The sequence below is a fragment of the Podarcis bocagei genome, assembly GCF_964188305.1.
Source record: "Podarcis bocagei genome assembly, chromosome: 9".
Lineage (NCBI taxonomy): Eukaryota > Metazoa > Chordata > Lepidosauria > Squamata > Lacertidae > Podarcis > Podarcis bocagei.
Genome location: NC_138134.1, coordinates 25,372,927 through 25,391,051, shown reverse-complemented (window position 1 = coordinate 25,391,051; position 18,125 = coordinate 25,372,927). Strand labels below are relative to the sequence as shown.

The following is an 18,125-nucleotide window of genomic DNA, read 5'->3' as shown; positions in this document are numbered from 1 at the left end:
AATTATAATTTCAAGCTTAACTGAGTGAAGTGGTGAGCCACTTATTTTTTGTTTGGGGAACTTTCATTCTTTTAATTTAGCAGATGGAAACCTTTACTGCAATATGAAGAAACAGATCACATTCCTTATTTTTTTGATGGCATATTAACGGCTTAGAAATATATTTGGTACTTTGTGTCCTGAGATTTTCAAAGGAGGCCATGAATATTTCTCCTTTATTAAGAGTTAACTATCAGACTGGCAGTCTCTTCTACTGTTCAGCAGTACAGTCATCCAAGACAACAATTTATTTGTAGGTAATGAAATCTGATTTTACTAATGTTGGTATTTTTTATTCCTTAATACATTTTCCATTGTCAAGACTGTACAATGGTACTTTCACGCTGTGTTAGGTTACAAATTCCCATTTTGGTAATACCTTCAGTAGGAAATTGTGTTCTGCTGAATGTAGAAATCACATGAACACCTGTATTTTCTCTGTGCATGGGAGGAGACAAAGATTATTGATGCTCCTTTAGCATTTGTTTGTCTGTCTGCTGAATGTTTTTATTTTCTTGCTAGTGATGAGGAGCGATACAGGTACAGAGAATATGCAGACAGAGGCTATGAACGGCATAGAACAAGCAGAGAGAAAGAAGAACGACACCGAGAAAGGAGACATCGAGATAAGGAAGAGACAAGACATAAGTCATCACGAAGGTTAGCTCTTTAATAATCTTTGAAGTAATGCTGTGGGATGATTGAAGTGTCACAGGAAGACCTTGGCTATTGATGTGCTGCTTTTTAGTTGCTGACATTTAAAAATAGCCAGAAGTTGAGAATATACCAGTAGGATATTAGCCCTTGTGTCATATGACCAGGATATAAGTTTCAGCCATGGGTGATGGATTATTAGGATTTCTCAACCAATTTCATATTTTAATTGATGCTCTAGAATAGATGTTAAGGAAAGCCTCTGCAACTACATGGCAGCCATGTGTTCTCTGTGTGCTCTTTGGGCAGTGTGAACATTGGGATTCACTTGGGCAGAGTGGGGAAGAGGTGGCATTGCTGCCCCCACCAATGGCGGTGGGCTCAAATCTTCCAAGGCGAGCTACTGCTAGCAGCAGTGTCAGCTGCTGCTCATACTCCGGGGGGGGGGGGGGAGTTAGTTGGGGATTTGCGAGCCTGAGGTTCTGGAAGCTGCCAGACAGTGCCCATCTCAGACATTGATCCTAGATCTAACAATGACACCAACTGAATCCTGCAGTTATATTTATTCTGTTGTGTGAGAAAGGAAACTAAAAGGCGGGCTTAGATTACTAGAAGTTGATCTTGGTCTCCGAGCAACTCTTCAGATCATTGTTGCAAACCTATTTTAAGGCTGCCTCTAAAATGTAGTACTTTCTATGTAGAATCCCATTAAAAATCTCTGTTCTCATTGACCAACAAACTCTAGCCCTATAATGTTACTTTGATTATGTGATGGCAAAGATTTCATTGCTGCTATAGGTGCCAGACAACCCACCCAGAGTAAATGTTGGCAGATGGCAGAATCTATACTGACAGGTGTTTTTCTTCACTCCCTTTCTGGTTTAAATTTGCCCATGCTTAGGGGTCACGTGGTGATGCCATCACATGTACTTAAATAATTAGCTTGATGATGTCACAGGCTTAAGAAGTAGCTTCCGTTCAGGGTGGCGCACTGAGCTTGAGACTCCCATTTAATAGCTCTGTGTCTCATTTCTTTTTCTCGCCCCCTCTTAGTAACAGCAGGCGTCGCCATGACAGTGAAGAGGGAGAGAGCCACAGGAGGCACAAACACAAAAAATCAAAAAAGAGCAAAGAAGGAAAAGAGTCGGCTGGTGGCGAGCCTGCCCCGGAACAGGAAGACATGGATGCTACTCCTGTGGAATAGGCATGTGTGGTTTTTGTCTACTTGCTTAAATTAGTGCCAGAAATAGATGGCTCTCAATCCTAATTATTTTTTCTGGGTCTAAAAAAAATTGCTCTTCATCTTGTTCTGTTAGCATAAAGCGTAAGTTTAATTTGGAATTTTGAAAATAAAAAAAGCATTTTTTCATGTTAAAACACATTGTTTTGTCTTGCCTACGCAACTAGAAAAAAGGACGGTAACACATAAGGTACACATGGAGAATTGTGCTTGGATAGTGAGGTTGTGCACTGTTACACAAGCAGTATGCAGATGTAATGCAGGTTTTCTCCCCCAAAGAGTAAAGAAAGTGACTGTACCACAAATGAGGTGTCCCATCTGATAAACATACACAGATTCTAGTAGAATGAATTGGAACCAACATTTGTTTTGGCTCTTCAGATGGATGCTGTTCTGTAACTCTTTAATTTTTAAAACAGCCAGATCTTCAAATAAGTCTGAGTCTTGGCTACTACTGTACAGTACTAAGTAGCCTTTTGTATGTGATGCTTCCCTGCTCTCTTTGATCTCCACTAGTTTTCCCCTCAGCTACTTGATCCAGGTAAACCAGGCAATTTCTCCTCCACTTCTCTGTCTATGCTGGTAGCTTGCTACACCTTCCTTCCTTTCATTATTATGTTGATTCAGAACTGACCATCACAGAAGATTATGAGCAAAACTGAGTAAAATAAGGCAGAACACTCAGTTCATGCCACGAATTAGATCCACCAGGGAGAAATGCATTTTTGTGTGCTTTTTTTAATGAAAATAACCTGGATTTACAAATTAGTTATTTTAATGGTAAAAATGAAATTTCATTCACAGTTATTACATACCGGGAAACAAAATATTTAAAAATATCTGATCCATACTGATCACAAAGTGGGATTTCATGTATTCAATCAGACTGCTTTTCTATGTCTTTTGGAATAGATGCTGTCAACATAATAGAAAAGTATTGCAACAGTTATTCAGGAGTTCAGAATATTTTCAAATTACGGGTCTAAAGTGGTTTTCCTTGTTTATAAACTGCTTGGAATAGATATAAAGATACAAACATGAGACATAGCGCAGTAAAGATGTGTACCCTAACTTATGATCTCAGTAGACTTCCGTACTTTAAAATTGCTTGTTTCTCTAACACATACCACACATTATTTTTTTCTTCAGACCATTCTGTTTGTGTTATGCACATTTATACTTAACGTTTTCTTTTACAAGTATACAGTTGACCAGAAAGTGGAGTAAACGAACGTCCATATTAAGTGGCTGATTTTGTGTCAGATAATTTTTCGCTCTCCAGTTGCGATACATCTTTATAAAAAAGTGCCAGGCCAGGACACAATGGTGAGAGAAATTTTCCCCTTCAGTTCTTTGAGCATCCTTGCCAAACAGGCATGCACCATACCTGAGATACTCCTACCATTAACTGCAAGGAGGATGTCACCACACCTGGAAGGAGGCAATGTAAAATTGGTTAGTGGCACTTCAGCAGCTCCAAGGCAGAAATAGCTTGCACACCCCTACTCATTTTTATCAGAAAGGTAGCAGATATAAGGGGAAATGAGAATAGTCAAGTCAGGTTTTGCTAATTAAGGTATTGCTAATTTATGCCAGCTGAACAGTCTTGTTTTATATAAATGCTTCAGATTTCAGTCTGACACTTCCAGAGGCAATGACTTTTATAACATCATGTGTCTGCAAGACTTTTGGACTGTGTTTCTAGTGTTTTTAATACTCTGTAAAAAAATATACCCCTGCATTTTTTTCTAATTTCTTGATAATATTGATTTGCAAACACCTGCATTTATAAAGTTCTCCATTTCACCAAAGGAATTGAATCAGAATTTGCAAACCACCCACCTCTTTGAATTTGAACTCAGAAGTGAACATTCCGTTCTTCCCAGTTCTTCCTATTTAGGAATCACTTTGCCTTTGAAAACAGTTGTGGTTCTATGTGTCCTGCCCTATAGCTCTATCTTCTGTTATGGGTTTTACTGCACTGGCATAAAATTAAACCTACTTTGATCTTTAATAATCCCTTGACTCCTTCCAGGCTTCAGCCTTCTCTGCAGACAAGAAGGTATTTTAAGATTAGTACCATGCCCTTCTCCCTGCCTCAACTGTTCCAGGATAAGCAGAAGTACTGCCACACATGGTGCTTTGTGGCTTGCAACTAAATGAAAGGAGAAAGCAGTTTGAGTACTGCGCCTGGTCAGCTTTTCAAACTAAGGGGCTGAGTTTTGCACTGGTGAACCTGAGCCCCAAGTGCTGGTTTGATATGTTGCTCAGCAGCATAGAATTGGACCTTTGGGGTCAATTCTCACAAGCTAGGTGAGTAAAACATACTTGCGGAGGTTGTGACTGCATTTCTGAGCTTTCACATACCTTCCCCCACATACAAAATGTGCTGTGTGGTCAGGCATGTATGCATGTGAATGCCAATATACATAAACACGGCCTGGCTGCGTGATCCATCCATCACAAAACAGAAGTGAAGTGATTTGATAGACAGAGTGTATATGCCTAATCCCATCTCACATTCCCACATGGAGAGCATGCAAGCTTAAGAACCCTATTGTATGTTAATATTGCACATCAAACTGATACATGAACCAACAGCCCCAGTTAACTGAGAACTGTTGTAATAATCTGGATGGGAATGATTGGTTTATAAATAACTGCTAAACAATGTAGTTTCATTACCTGATTCTTCCATCATTATACGCTGGTGTCCCTCCAACAATGGATTTGATAAAGAATGGCTTGTTCCCACTGTGTTCTTCATAACCCCCCACGATACTGAAGCCAAGACTTCCCGCTGTATTTCTTCGTAATACAATTTCTTTGCAGCTGTATAAATACCTGGGGGGGGGGGAATCATTCTACTTAATGGTCTGTTGTACAATTAAATCAAAATTATTGATGATATTCTGCTCATTCACCTTTTTTTGGCATATTGGACTTGAAAAGAAATGTATATGCCAGATCGGTACAGTTTGCACAAACTTCTAGTTTCAGTTTGGATGTTTTACACACACATTTAGCAGTGTTGTACAGACTAAGTTTCACCCATAAATATTCCGTTCTTGGGGTTTTCCGGGGAAACTGTTCTCATCTGCCTGTTTGGATTAAAAACCTAGTTCGGATTATAAAATTGATAAGGGTAATGACCTTCATGTAATATAGAGCACCTTATTTTTCTGACTGAAGAAGTGTTTTGTGCAAATTGGACCTGTCCTGTCCTTTTCTTGCTGTTGGGTCCAATAAAGCTTTTTGCAGTCACAGACACCAAAGTAGCAACCACCCTTTTAGTGTCTTTGTCTTAGAAGAAGAAGAAGAGTTTGGATTTGATATCCCGCCTTTCACTCCCCTTCAGGAGTCTCAAAGCGGCTAACATTCTCCTTTCCCTTCCTCCCCCACAACAAACACTCTGTGAGGTGAGTGGGGCTGAGAGACTTCACAGAAGTGTGACTGGCCCAAGGTCACCCAGCAGCTGCATGTGGAGGAGCGGAGACACGAACCCGGTTTCCCAGATTACGTGACTACCGCTCTTAACCATTACACCACACTGGCTCTCTTACAAGCACTAAGAAAAATATGCTTTAATTTTGAGGAGGTATTTAAAAACAAGCCTTTAAAACGATGTTTCCATTTTGGGGGATATTTGTTTGTTTGCTTGTTCTTCAGGGTTTTTATGGTACTGCTAGATGAGGCTCTTGGGAACTACAAATATTCACCTGCTGGCAAGATGCAGGGTACACTGTTTGTGCAACAGTTAGCTGGCTGCTAATGTGAAAAGCAGAAGCCTCTTGGCCCTTGTGCACAAGGCTAGCTCTATTGCTTTGCCATCTGTGTGGGGCTTTTAGCATCCTGAATCCCATTTCTCATAAAGACATAAAACTCACTAGATTTAACCGGGCTTTCCAAGGTCATGACCAAATGTTACCAGAATTTAGCCGTTATTGATAGCTACTCACTAAGTTACATATCAGCATTCTGTTAAGTAAGAGCATGGAGGCAACCAACCTGCTTAAGAGTTTACATAGACAAGCATTTTGAACATATGGAACATACTAAGAGGAGAGCTTGAAGGAACCACTTTTTGGTTTACAGATTATGCTCTTGGCCACACTGCTACACCAGCGTGTGAGTTTAGAGAGCAATAAAATCCACTATAACCATGAGACTAAGAACAATTCCAGATCACGAGCTACCATATTCCAAAAACTTAACAAATGCTAGATTGCAAACTAGCTTGCAATTTGCTGGGTACTCAAACTTTGGATAATATCTTGAGCTTCCACAATATCAAACATATCAAAATTAGGAATCTTCTCTGATGTATTCTCTGAAGTTCCTGCAGCCAATCAGAAGCCACGGAAGCACCGTCAGACGTTTGGCTTCCAAAAATAGTTTGAAAACTGGAACACTCACTTCTGGGTTTGGATCGTTCAGGAGCCAATTTGTTTGGGAGCCAAGGCATTTGAGATCCAAGGTACGACCAGAAAAAATACCCAGTTAGTCATTTGACAGCCATGTGATGCAGGTGGGTGGCTCAACCAAAAATTTATTACTGTACAAGAAAATTGGGTGGGGTACTTGCTGGTCAGCACTGCTTTTATTGGTTAGTAAAGGCTGGAGATGGCTTGGATTATCCAATGAAACAAGCTGCATTAAAAGTTGGGGGGGGGGGTTAGATGTGTTTTGTTACAGATCAGACTTACAAACACAAAACATATCAGACTTCCTGTGTGTATGTAACGTATGTGTAAGTGCATTAGGCAACTGCCCTGAAATGAGTGCTTTTTAAAGAAGAGTATCATCTCTAAAGCTATTTATGTCATTTGACCCTCTTTTATTTACCTAATCATTTCATTACTTAGATTGTGAAGCTCCCAAGGCCAGAACCATTTGGAAAACTACTGTAAACTGTTGGGATGCAATGCTGGAGAAAATAGGATTTGTTAGACAAGCCTAAGTAAATAAAACTCAACAGCAAGCAGCACACGAGAGGTATCAAGCTGAAAAACATCTCCCCTGGTGAACAATGGATTAACTTGAAACATGTAGGGTCTATGATTGTGCGAAATGTTTATATTTCTCCAGGTAGAATTATGGGGCTTGACAAGCCTTATGACCCTAAAAGTTGCTCCTGGCTTTTAAACTGACCTGGAGAAGAAGCAAAATCCTTACACCCAAATCCGTTCCTTGTTGCAAGAGAAGGAATTTCCTCCTTGCCCTGGTACCTGCCTTGCAGCCTTAAGACCATGCAGAGGGAGGCAAACGCAGAAGGGATGTTTGAGGGTTGCACTGCTATTGCCATCACTGGGAATCATGACATGACAGTTGGGCTCAGAATCAGTTGTTTTCAAAGTAATTTTTTGAAGCTGGCCACATGAGCTTGCTGCATCTCTAGCTGCAAACTTTTGGGGCTTTCAGTTCCACACGTTCCAAAGCATCTGACTGATTCTGAATATTTGAGGTTACCACTAGTTGGAGGTTAGGGCAGTGAATCCTATGGACTTGTCCATCAGCAATGGCTGTATGGAAAGCCTTATGAAAACTGTCGGTTGTGATTCATTATGTGTTTCTGTTGGTGCCAAACTGAACAGTGCACAAAAAAAGGTGCTAGCGCTGTCTTTCCAAAACGAATCGAGGAACAAAATTTATCAATGCAGAGACAAGCAGAGCCCACACCCATCTGGTCTGCTTGTCACAGTGAAGGCAGCCAGAAGTAGTAAACAAGCAAAAAAAAACCACCTTTGCTTTTCAGCCTTGTAAATGCCATTGCAGTGGTTACGTGCTTTGCTTGGCTTCATGACGGAAGGACAGCCGTTTCATTGAGGTGGAATTTCTAAATTGGTCTTTGGTGAGTCATCGTTTAGATGCTCTGGCAGTGCATGAGCAACAACTGCCTGCCCTCCCTGCATTATGAGTAAAATAAATGCTGTTACGAAACGGACATGCTTGCTAAAACTCATCAGTCAGAACTACAGACTGAAGTTTATTTTTCTGGAAACTTGAGAGGAAGGAGCAAAGGACTACTGAATGCAAGAGTGGACAGGAAAAGAACAAAGCAACCCAGGGTCTGAAAATATGTGAATGACCTTAAATACTAATTTTAGGTGGCTATCTACCTATAAAACACCAGAGAGAATGATCCAGGAAATGCATACGATAGTAACCCCCCAATTACTGCTACTCTTATTGTTGATAAGATTTAAAGTAGACCTTTAGCGGTTCCTTTGTAATGCTCGAACGGTAAGCACAGCATGCGCTGTGAGGTAGGACACCTGCCCATCTCTCAACTCCATTTGCACCAAGCTGTGTGCCTTTTACTGGCTTAAAATGCAGCAAGGTTGTTCCCCCAACATTCATGCACTGCATTTCAAATTGCATTTGCATTGTACACATCAGCATAGTTTGATGCGTTTCCAAAGTCGCGTCCGCACCGGTAGATGGATGGGGTGTGGGTATCCTATAGCTTACGTTTTCACACCCCATGGTAGATGGTTTGAGGGAAAACACATCAAAACGCAGCATTTCTCAGTAAACAACAGGATGGATTGTGGCTAACCCTGTGTGCCCAGGGCTTCACGAACAGCAGAGCAATAGCGTGGATTTAAGGGAAATTGAAGTGTATACACAGCCTAAAGAGTGAGGCTTCCCCTTTCTGCTACACTTGCCTTGGCATCTGCTAAAGGATAAGGCTGTTCTAATTGGCCAATGGCAACTTTGCTCTCTACTCCAAAATATATTCTTTCATCTTTGTCTTCACTGCCCCCTGCTCTCCCCTTCTTGCCTCCCGTCCTCCTCCTTCCTGTTCACCCCTTCCTTCGCTCTCCCTCCTCCAACTCTCCTACTATTTCTGCAGTGATTTATTACGGTTTTCAAGAAGCTGCGCATGCTGCTTTAAGTACGGTTTCCAAAATGCAATTAATACCCTAAAACAACAACAACAACAAATGATTTCTCAGTCATCTGCACTCCCAGCGACAAGCCTAAAATATACTGCATCCAGGATCATTATTTCCCACCCACGCGGTCCCTCAAGACAGCTTGATAACTGCAGGAAGGTTTTGGGAAAATATCCTTGAGGCCCATCTGACCTGCCTTAAAAGAACTGCTGGGCAGTTGCCCTCACCAGTACCAAATGGGAACTCTGGTACTGAGAGGTTACATTCTCAGACGAGGGGGGAAATGAGTTAATGTGTATTAATGTGATGCATGCTCTGGTAACAGGACCTGAAAAAGGGCTTCCAGATGTGAGGCACTGAGCTCGGAGAGTCCAATATGGAGAAATAAGACGGTGAGCATAAACTCACTTAGGTAAGATTAAAGTATCTGATAACCTGCTCTGTTAAGCATTTTGACTCCTGGATGCCTGGCCAAACAAGCAAGTACTAGCAAGAAACGCACCTCTGTTCCTATTGATTATAATCAGTGTCCAGCCGCCTCTTGCTACTGACTGCCCCCTCCCCTTTAATAATCTGAATTTAAGAAGACCGATGTACCAGTTTGGCATACTAATCCCTTCTGGTGTTCGTATACACTGTGGCCCTTTTCTGCGAGTAGTGCTGCAGCTGGAGAAAGGATTACAATGAATTTCCTGTTTGCAGACCTGCTGACATTGTGGGCGATTTTCCTTCAGTAAAAGAGGCCATGGGGGGAAGGGGAAGGATGGGGAAGCGGTAGTGCCTGCATACAGATTTGGAATACGGCAAAGGAATCCCGGTGAAAATCTTACTTTCATAGAGAAAATCCTTTCCACCAATATATTTTCTTTCTTTTTTAACTTTGTTTTCTATGTTGTGAGCAAAAGCATGGCATTTTTTTTAGCACTGAGGTACAGAGGGAATCTGCTAGGGGGTTAAAGGTAAAGGGACCCCTGACCGTTAGGTCCAGTCGTGGCCGACTCTGGGGTTGTGGCGCTCATCTCGCTTTATTGGCCGAGGGAGCCGGCGTACAGCTTCTGGGTCATGTGGCCAGCATGACTAAGCCGCTTCTGGTGAACCAGAGCAGCGCACGGAAATGCCGTTTACCTTCCCACCGGAGCGGTACCTATTTATCTACTTGCACTTTGAGGTGCTTTTGAACTGCTAGGTTGGCAGGAGCAGGGACCGAGCAACGGGAGCTCACCCCGTCGCGGGGATTACCATGCCTCATTTACAGGGCTGACACCTTTTAACTGCCATCTTCCTGTGCCTTCAAAAGCTGAACAGTGTGCAGAAATTCAGCAGGTGAAGCTTTCCCTATCTCAGAAGGGCAGTGACTGTGAGTCATTGTCTGTCATGCAACTGTTAAAAACCGTAAGAACCCTGCCTTCCCACCAATAATAATAAACAATGATAATAATAATTATTGTTTATTAAATTTGTAATGACCCATCTTTTAAGATTTCACAGAAAGCTGCTCATGGGGGCTGCTTCCTTATGCGGTAAAGGGGATACCAGCCCATTTCATCATTGGCTAGTGCATGCCAACAGTGCAGGAACGCACCATGAATGCCTCTCTTCTTCTCTTAGAATGGCAATGCAACCCGCCTGAGAGGTGCTGGAACTGAGTTCCGGTGATTTCCGGCTGGAAAGAAGCCCTGCATGTCAGGCATATTGCATCAGCATCTCTAAGAACAGGGGCTCAAAGAAACTCCCAAGGACCACTTTTCTCCTTTTAGTGACCTAAGAGGACTCGTTGCTATGCTAGCCACAGAAAAAGATGTTTGTTACAGTTTCAGCTCAGGGCTTTTTAAAAACCCATCCTGTTAAGTAGTTGTTTGTTTGTTTTTCCTCTCATGTGCCCCATGGCTTCTCTATACCATGACAGGCCTCTCTAAATCTCTCCCTGGTCATCTCCCATCCTTTTCTCTCTGCTCCAGGGCTGGAAATCTTCATCAGCCCAAGATCCATATTCTCTAGCAGGTAACTTTCTGGGGGCCAGTTGCCAACGCTGAGAGTGGAAACAGATATGGCCTTTGTACTGTAGGCTGCTGTAGCCATTCAAACGAACAGAGGGTTCAGCACAAAATGCAAGAGGACTTGGTACAGTTCAAGGGCACCTTCCAGCCAGGCAAAAGACCTTGAAGATGTGGAGGTAGGCCTTGAGGAGAGCCCTGAGGGTCAAAGAAGCCACATTAGGCTACTGTGCTCATGATGCCCCACCCCTTCTCTACTCCATAGCAATTGTCTCTCTGCACCAGGGCATAATCTATTCTCCCTGTTGGTTCTGCAGCATATTTTAGTTACCTCCTTTATCTGTTGCTATATCAAGAAGTCTTCCAATTCTTATTCCCCCTCCCCCATTCTCTCCACTCTCATCTCCTTGCAAACTGTCTCCCATTCACTTCAGTTTTAGTGCTTGTTCCATTTCTGTTTCTCCTCCCCACCCAGTCCATTTCTCTCCTCTTGGTTGCCAAGTGATCTGGAAGCAGCCCACCAGACTTTCAGAGTAGAAGTCTCAGGCGCCACCTACAACTAGGGACGCTCAAGGATTTCATTTGCTCCGTACTTTCAAGCCCTGCAACCCAATTCACACTCTCTGTACTGTTGTGTCAGCGAGGATGCAGCTATCCTTCTGTTTTTGCACCCACTCGGTTTTTGTGATGCAGGTAAAAAAAAAAAGTTCCAAAATGGTTTGCTTTCTTGAAAAAACACATTCGGAAATAGTTTGGGGTGAGGTGTTTGTTTGTTTTTAAGTCACAGATGGAAGTGGAAACAGGGCTTATGAATAAACATATGTAAACTGAGATGGACTGGCAAGAGACTGATCTGCCTGTCCCTAGGCTCAAAAGCCCGGTGCCAACTCCACCCTACAAATCAGATTCTGGGAAGCAATTTAGATGGAACGATGCAGGCATTATTCAATCCCTCCTCCCCATTTTTTATGGGCTAGGGTGGTTCCTTGTTCTCACAAAGAAAGGGGGAAGTCCCTAAAGCAATGAGTGTTTGGAAATTCTGCAGGGAGTTCTTGAATAGACACGATTCTTTTGCATTAAGGAAGCCTACTTTAGAAGCATCTTCAACAAAGCCCAATCATCACCTAACACCGTGGTTTTCAAATCTTCTCTCTTTAGTGAATATTGACTTGCCTGCTGCAGAATTCTTCAGCATCCATCACAGCATCCCCAGTGTGCTGTATTAAAGTGGCTCTGAGAGTACTACATTCAGTTCATGCAGACTCTGGTCAGGCCTGTTGCACCTTACCATTGTGCAAGGGGAAATCTAGAACACATCCCACGACACTTCCAGCTGCATGCTACAGAAGATGGGCAAATCTCTCTCAATGATTTGTGTCTGCCATTACCGAGCTGCTCATTTGAGGGGTGTTATGCATCTAATAGGGATGCGGGTGGTGCTGTGGGTTAAACCACAGAGCCTAGCACTTGCCGATCAGAAGGTTGGCGGTTCAAATCCCCGTGACGGGGTGAGCTCCCGTTGCTCGGTCCCTGCTCCTTCCAACCTAGCAGTTCGAAAGCATGTCAAAGTGCAAGTAGATAAATAGGTACCGCTCTGGCGGGAAGGTAAACGCGTTTCCGTGTGCTGCTCTGGTTCGCCAGAAGTGGCTTAGTCATGCTGGCCACATGACCCGGAAGCAGTACGCCAGCTCCCTCAGCCAATAAAGCGAGATGAGCGCCGCAACCCCAGAGTCGGTCATGACTGGACCTAATGGTCAGGGGTCCCTTTACCTTTTTATGCATCTAATAACATATTACTGCTGTATGTGTGATATACATTCCCATTAGGCAGAGGATAAACTAATACAACATAACCTAAATAGTTCATATATTTTGATAAGTGGAAGATGAGATTAAAACAAAAAGTAAGTGTGCAAAGCTGCAAAAGGAGTCTCTTATATAACTAACATTTTCTCACTGATGGGCTGCTGGAGGGAAGATTTAGCTCGAGGGCAGATTTAATTCAGTGTCAGCCTGGTAGGATCTCGTTTTTAAAATTCCAGTTCAGACGAATGCTGCAATGATTTATGCCCCACGGAGTCATTAAAATGTGCTGTGTGAGTGGGTGACAAAGTACGCACTCTGTGGTTTTACTAAAAATTGCAACACAGCTGCTTCCGGCCCATTAGAGAGGTGAATGTTTTATTTTCTTCTTTTTTGGAGGGGGAGGGGGTTTGGATAATTTCAGCCCATGAGCGCGTGCACAGTTTTTGAACATCTGGGCAAAGTCAAACAATTTAAAATGGCATATAACTGAAACGGTGTCTGTGCAGTCTGCAAGCTGCAGGGACTGTCTGGGAGGACGCAGGGTGGTCTGGCGTTCAAGATCCTGTATTCTAAGAGCATAGATGCGATCTCTGTAGGGTTTCCCTCGCTACTTTGACAGCCAGACACTTTTTCAGAAATGGGCCTGCTCAGGATCTTTTCTGCTCCGTTAAATACAGTCCTTTCTGTGTGGTGTGTGTGTACACACACGCCAAGTCTGGAATTAATTCAGGTGTCAATGCAATACATCAACTCAGGGGAAAGAGTCAGGTAAGCACCCCAAAGGTATCAATAGTGAATCTGTGACCCTCCAAGTGATGCTACTGGACTCTGGGATGCGGGTGGCGCTGTGGTCTAAACACCTGAGCCTCTTGGGCTTGCTGGTCAGAAGATTGACGGTTTGAATCCCCACAACAGGGTGAGCTCCTGTTGCTCTGTCCCAGCTCCTGCTAACCTAGCAGTTCAAAAGCACACCAGTGCGAGTAGATGAATAGGTAGCACTGTGGCAGGAAGGTAAACAGCATTTCGGTGCACTCTGGTTTCCATCACGGTGTTCTGTTGCACCAGAAGCTGTTTAGTCATGCTGGCCACATGACTTGGAAAGCTGTCTGCGGACAAACGCCTGAAAGTGAGATGTGCGCTGCAACCCCATAGTCGCCTTTGACTGGACTTAACTTTCCAGGGGTCCTTTACCTTTTACCTGTACTGGATTACACTTCCAATCAATGCTGGCCACTAGACATGCCAGCTGGGACTGATGGGAATTAAGAGTCCAGGAACATTGGAAGGGCCACAGATCCCCTATGCCTGCCATAAACCCTTTCCTCCATAATCCCTTTCAGCACATGGAAACACTCCTAGGACTTACCGTGGGACCTCGAGCCACATCACCCAGGATGGAGACCATTCGCTCGGGCTAGACGAGTTCAAACTGGCATCGAGCAATGAGAGGTCATCGCCATCCTCCAAGGTCTCGCAGTCTTTCATTTCTAATGCTTTGAGGACAACAGACGAGGAGATGTTTTTCAAAAGGGCTACAGCCTCCCCACGGCTCACACCTGTCAGATCAATTCCATTCACATTGAGCAGAATATCACCTGGAAGGCAGGAAATGAAGGGGGGAAACACCTGTTAGCAGTTAATAAAATACACTTTTGTCATTCAAAGCTGTACTTCTAAACTTAGGAGCGGCCAACTAACAGCTGGGAGGTCCTTAAAGCAGTTTTTCTGCCTTTTATAAAATATGTTTTTGAGGTCAGTTGTAGGGGGGGGGGAGGTTTCCTTGTTTTGAGTTTGCTCTACCCCAAACTCCATTCTAAGAGCAGATGCCAATGGGGAACTTAATGTGTTTTGGTACAGTACCCATAGATATAGATGGGTTGTTGCCTACAGGTTTGGAAGATCTGGATTCAAATTCCAGTTCAACAAGAGGCAGTGTTTGGTATGTTACTGACTTTACTTCAGTTTCTCCCCACTCCAAAAAGAGAAAATAATAATTTTGGGGAAAGGTGGTGATATTTGTTCTGAATGGGCTACCAAATCAGTTTGCCCGTGAGTATTGCAAGCAAAATAAAACTGCAATATCCTTCTAGATCTCTGGTTGTAGAAGAGCTGCAATTTAGACTTGTGCTCTGCCAACGAATCACTAAAAGAAAATGCAATGTTGTGTTTGTTTAAAAGTGGACTCCTATGCTTGCCTACTCAGAAGTATGCCACACTGAATTCCATGGAGTTTACTTAAAGTTAGGTGTGTACAGCATTGCAGCTTTCACATTTAACTATTTCCTCTGAAATCTGTTTGGAATTGTTGTTGTTTTAAACCACCAGTCATTGGCTTGGCCTGCTGCTGTTTTGCTTTAAACACTGCACCAGTTCACTGTTATTAATATCAGCAGGGCTGATTTAACTCTAGTTTAGGGTGGTATGAATATGCGCTGTCCCAAATGTCTATGGGTGGAGGGATTATTTTAAGAAATAAAGCACCTTCAGAAACAAAACAAAACTCAAAGGTATGAAGCTAATTGTCTAGTATCTTCCTCACATTGCTGCATGAGAATCACAGACTTCTTGCAAGACTGCAGATAAGGATGACTCACAGAATCATAGAATTGTAGGGTTTGAAGAGACCCTAGTCCAATCCCCTGCAATGCTGGTATCAAAGGAATCCCTGACAGATGACCATCCCACTTCTGTTAAAAAAAACCCAGTGAAGGATAGTCTGTTCCATCTGACTCCTTCTAGCTAGTTTCATGTAATCAGGATGATACAAAAATCAACATTTCCCGGACTTTCTTCCTAGAGGATACAGCATTCAAATGTTACAATTTCATGTATGTAAGCCAGATAATTACATCGGAAACATGATGATGAATACACAATTGTAAGAAAGCTTCCATTGTCTCCCGAGACAGATGGATGCCAGCCAACCAACCAACCAACCAACCAACCAACTGCCTTGTGCACAGAGAGAGAGCCATTTCTTGCACTTTAAGCATTCCAATTTTGTGAACAAAAGGCTGCCTGAAGCATGTTAGAAGCTACCTAATTCATGATTAAGCCATTTTGAGAATGATGTGGAATGCTAACACTTTTGAAAACTGAAACCAAATTTGGAAGTGGGTAATACTCTGAAATACAAGACACCAGTCTTATGAACACCTCCTTGTGGCATCTGGAATAAATTACAAGTGAATTTCTTCTCTGGTTCCAATTTATATTCAACTGTTTTAAACAGTGGCTCCCTTTTGGACCCACATATATAGTGCTGATCACAGAGCTTGAGTTTTAACAAATAGGTTAGATTGAATTCAGGACTGGAAAAAACTTTTTTTTATTGGTATTCACTAATAAAGTGACTGGGAGACCAGCTCATTATCATTTTTGTTCCTATATCCTACCTTTCTTGCAATAAGCTCAGAGTATACATAGTGGTTCTCTCACTTTATCCTTAACAACCTTGTGAGTTAGGTTAGGTTGAGAGAGAGAGAGATTTACATACAAAACATTTGTGATACTTGGCAGCTTTCATAATACTTATTCCAGTAATTCTGAAAATATTTCCATTTCCTATGAAACACATCTGGCCATTATCTGGTCTCTCTGAGTCAAATAAGACTGTGCACCCATCTCAATAACTGTGGGTGGTGAGTCAGAGTCCTGTTTCTTTTTACAGCAATCAACATATTTTCTTATTAAGTCCTTATCTGAACAATACTAAATTATTATACGGTTGAATTATTATTCAGCGAGAAATTAATTTATGAACAGATTTCCTCAATCAAAATAGTGACCAGAATTCCTTAAAACTGCCTATCTGGTAATATGTGTGCAGAAAGTCAGCACTATTTGGTTATAGTTTTTATGTCTAAAATCGTATTTAGTCTTCGGGGGGGGGGGTGTCAAAAATCACAGTAACAGTGATGATATCCCCAGATTTAACATTACCAGGGCATCATGGACAGTGGCAACTGTACTACAAGGTAACTGAGAACCAGGCCTAACTAAATGCAAGAACAGAGTTGTGGTTACAGTTCACAAAGACATACTCAGCTCCAAAGTGTGCTCTGAATTCCTTTAGTCTCACCTGTTTTGATCCTGCCATCTCTGCTGATGACTCCGCCTGGTTCAACGCTTATAACGTAGATAGGCAAATCCCATTCCCTGTGGGAGAAGGCACCACCCGACACAGTCATCCCCAGCGACTCCGCGTTGTCTTTCCGGACGACCACCACCTTTTCATGACAGGTGACCGCATGGAGGCCAGTCTGTGGGGCACAAAGGGCAAACATGAGCAGAGGACATGGACAAAGCTTTTGGACGGTATGATCGTGATCGGCTACTTCATAACATGGTTCACCATCATCTGATGGCCTTTATGATCAGAGTCAATGGCCCATCTAGTCTAGCATCGTGTTCTCAAGGTAGCCAACCAGATGCCCGTGGGGAAACTCTCAGCACAACGGTAGTCTCTCTCCTCAGTTTCCAACAGCTGATATTCAGAAGCAGCACTGCCTCCATCAGTAGAGGTATACGTAAGTCGACTGATGAGCCAAAGCATTTTCTTTTTTAAAAAATGAAACACTCTAACTTGCAAGGAAGTGATGGTTAAGCCATAACGCTGGACATCTGACCCACTTTTGCCTTAATGTTTGAGATTAAATTTCTCCACGTGAACAAGATCGTGAGAAGAACATTCCCTGCGAATGCGCATAGGCACACATTTAGCGGTTGTTTACCTGGCAGTCATGGCACTATCTTTTCATACCACTATGAGGTACAAAAAATGGTTGCAAATTTGTGTACTGCCATTCTGCACAGTGTTTTTTTCTATAGAAATTCTGGGAAGCACATGTCTTAAGGACGAACATGTAAAGAATGCCTGGTGGCAGGTTTCCAAGTGAATTATTGGTTCACCTGTACATGTGAGTTCTGCATGATTGGACAGATTGTGTCCGCTTGAAATTGGCAGAATAGTGAAGTATTTGAACTGCAGACTTGAGTTCCATATGTCCTGGATGTTTTGGCAATTTCTGTCCAGACACTGCTTTATTCCGACTATATCCAGGAAATTCTGGATGTATGGCAATTCTAGAAAAGCCTCCTCCAACCTGGTGCCCTCTAGATGTTGACAACAACTCCCATGATCCTTGACCACTGGCCATGCTGGCTGGAACTGATGAGAGTTATAACACAAAATCTGGTTGGGAAAAGCTAATATATATGATCTGTTTTTGGCAATCTAAGACCTCCTTAAATTCTAAAATGTACTCCAAAATCCTTTGGAGATACAAGATAGCTAGGTTCCAGGAATAATTCTAGGAGTTCCTTCAGGAACTTCACTGTGGCAGTGCCAAACTCTGATGCATCTAGCAAAGCCTCTAGAATTGTCTTGTGTTCTGATGGATGCTGGTGTGTCCCCTAGATCAATCCCAGGCAGAACTGTAAAATTGGAGTTTTTCCTGGACTGCAATTCAGCGGCATCTCACGGCTTAAAGC

At 42.7% G+C, this 18,125-nt stretch overlaps 2 protein-coding genes across 11 annotated transcripts in view; one reads left to right on the top strand and one right to left on the bottom strand.

Moving 5' to 3' along the window:
- FIP1L1 (factor interacting with PAPOLA and CPSF1) overlaps positions 1–2,070 on the top strand; it is a 36,130-nt gene extending 34,060 nt beyond the window's left edge. For all 4 annotated transcript variants that reach the window (XM_081208914.1, XM_081208913.1, XM_081208912.1 and 1 more), the window contains 2 exons: positions 562–699; positions 1,747–2,070. In XM_081208914.1, the coding sequence (XP_081065040.1) occupies positions 562–699; positions 1,747–1,897 (289 nt within the window). In that variant the 3' untranslated portion in view covers positions 1,898–2,070. The remainder of the gene's footprint in view (positions 1–561; positions 700–1,746) is intronic.
- A 137-nt stretch (positions 2,071–2,207) lies between these two features.
- LNX1 (ligand of numb-protein X 1) overlaps positions 2,208–18,125 on the bottom strand; it is a 120,600-nt gene continuing 104,682 nt past the window's right edge. For all 7 annotated transcript variants that reach the window (XM_081208825.1, XM_081208828.1, XM_081208826.1 and 4 more), the window contains 4 exons: positions 16,714–16,894; positions 13,999–14,227; positions 4,619–4,777; positions 2,208–3,364 (listed from right to left, as the gene is read on the bottom strand). In XM_081208825.1, coding sequence (XP_081064951.1) covers positions 3,229–3,364; positions 4,619–4,777; positions 13,999–14,227; positions 16,714–16,894 — 705 coding nt within the window. In that variant the 3' untranslated portion in view covers positions 2,208–3,228. The remainder of the gene's footprint in view (positions 3,365–4,618; positions 4,778–13,998; positions 14,228–16,713; positions 16,895–18,125) is intronic.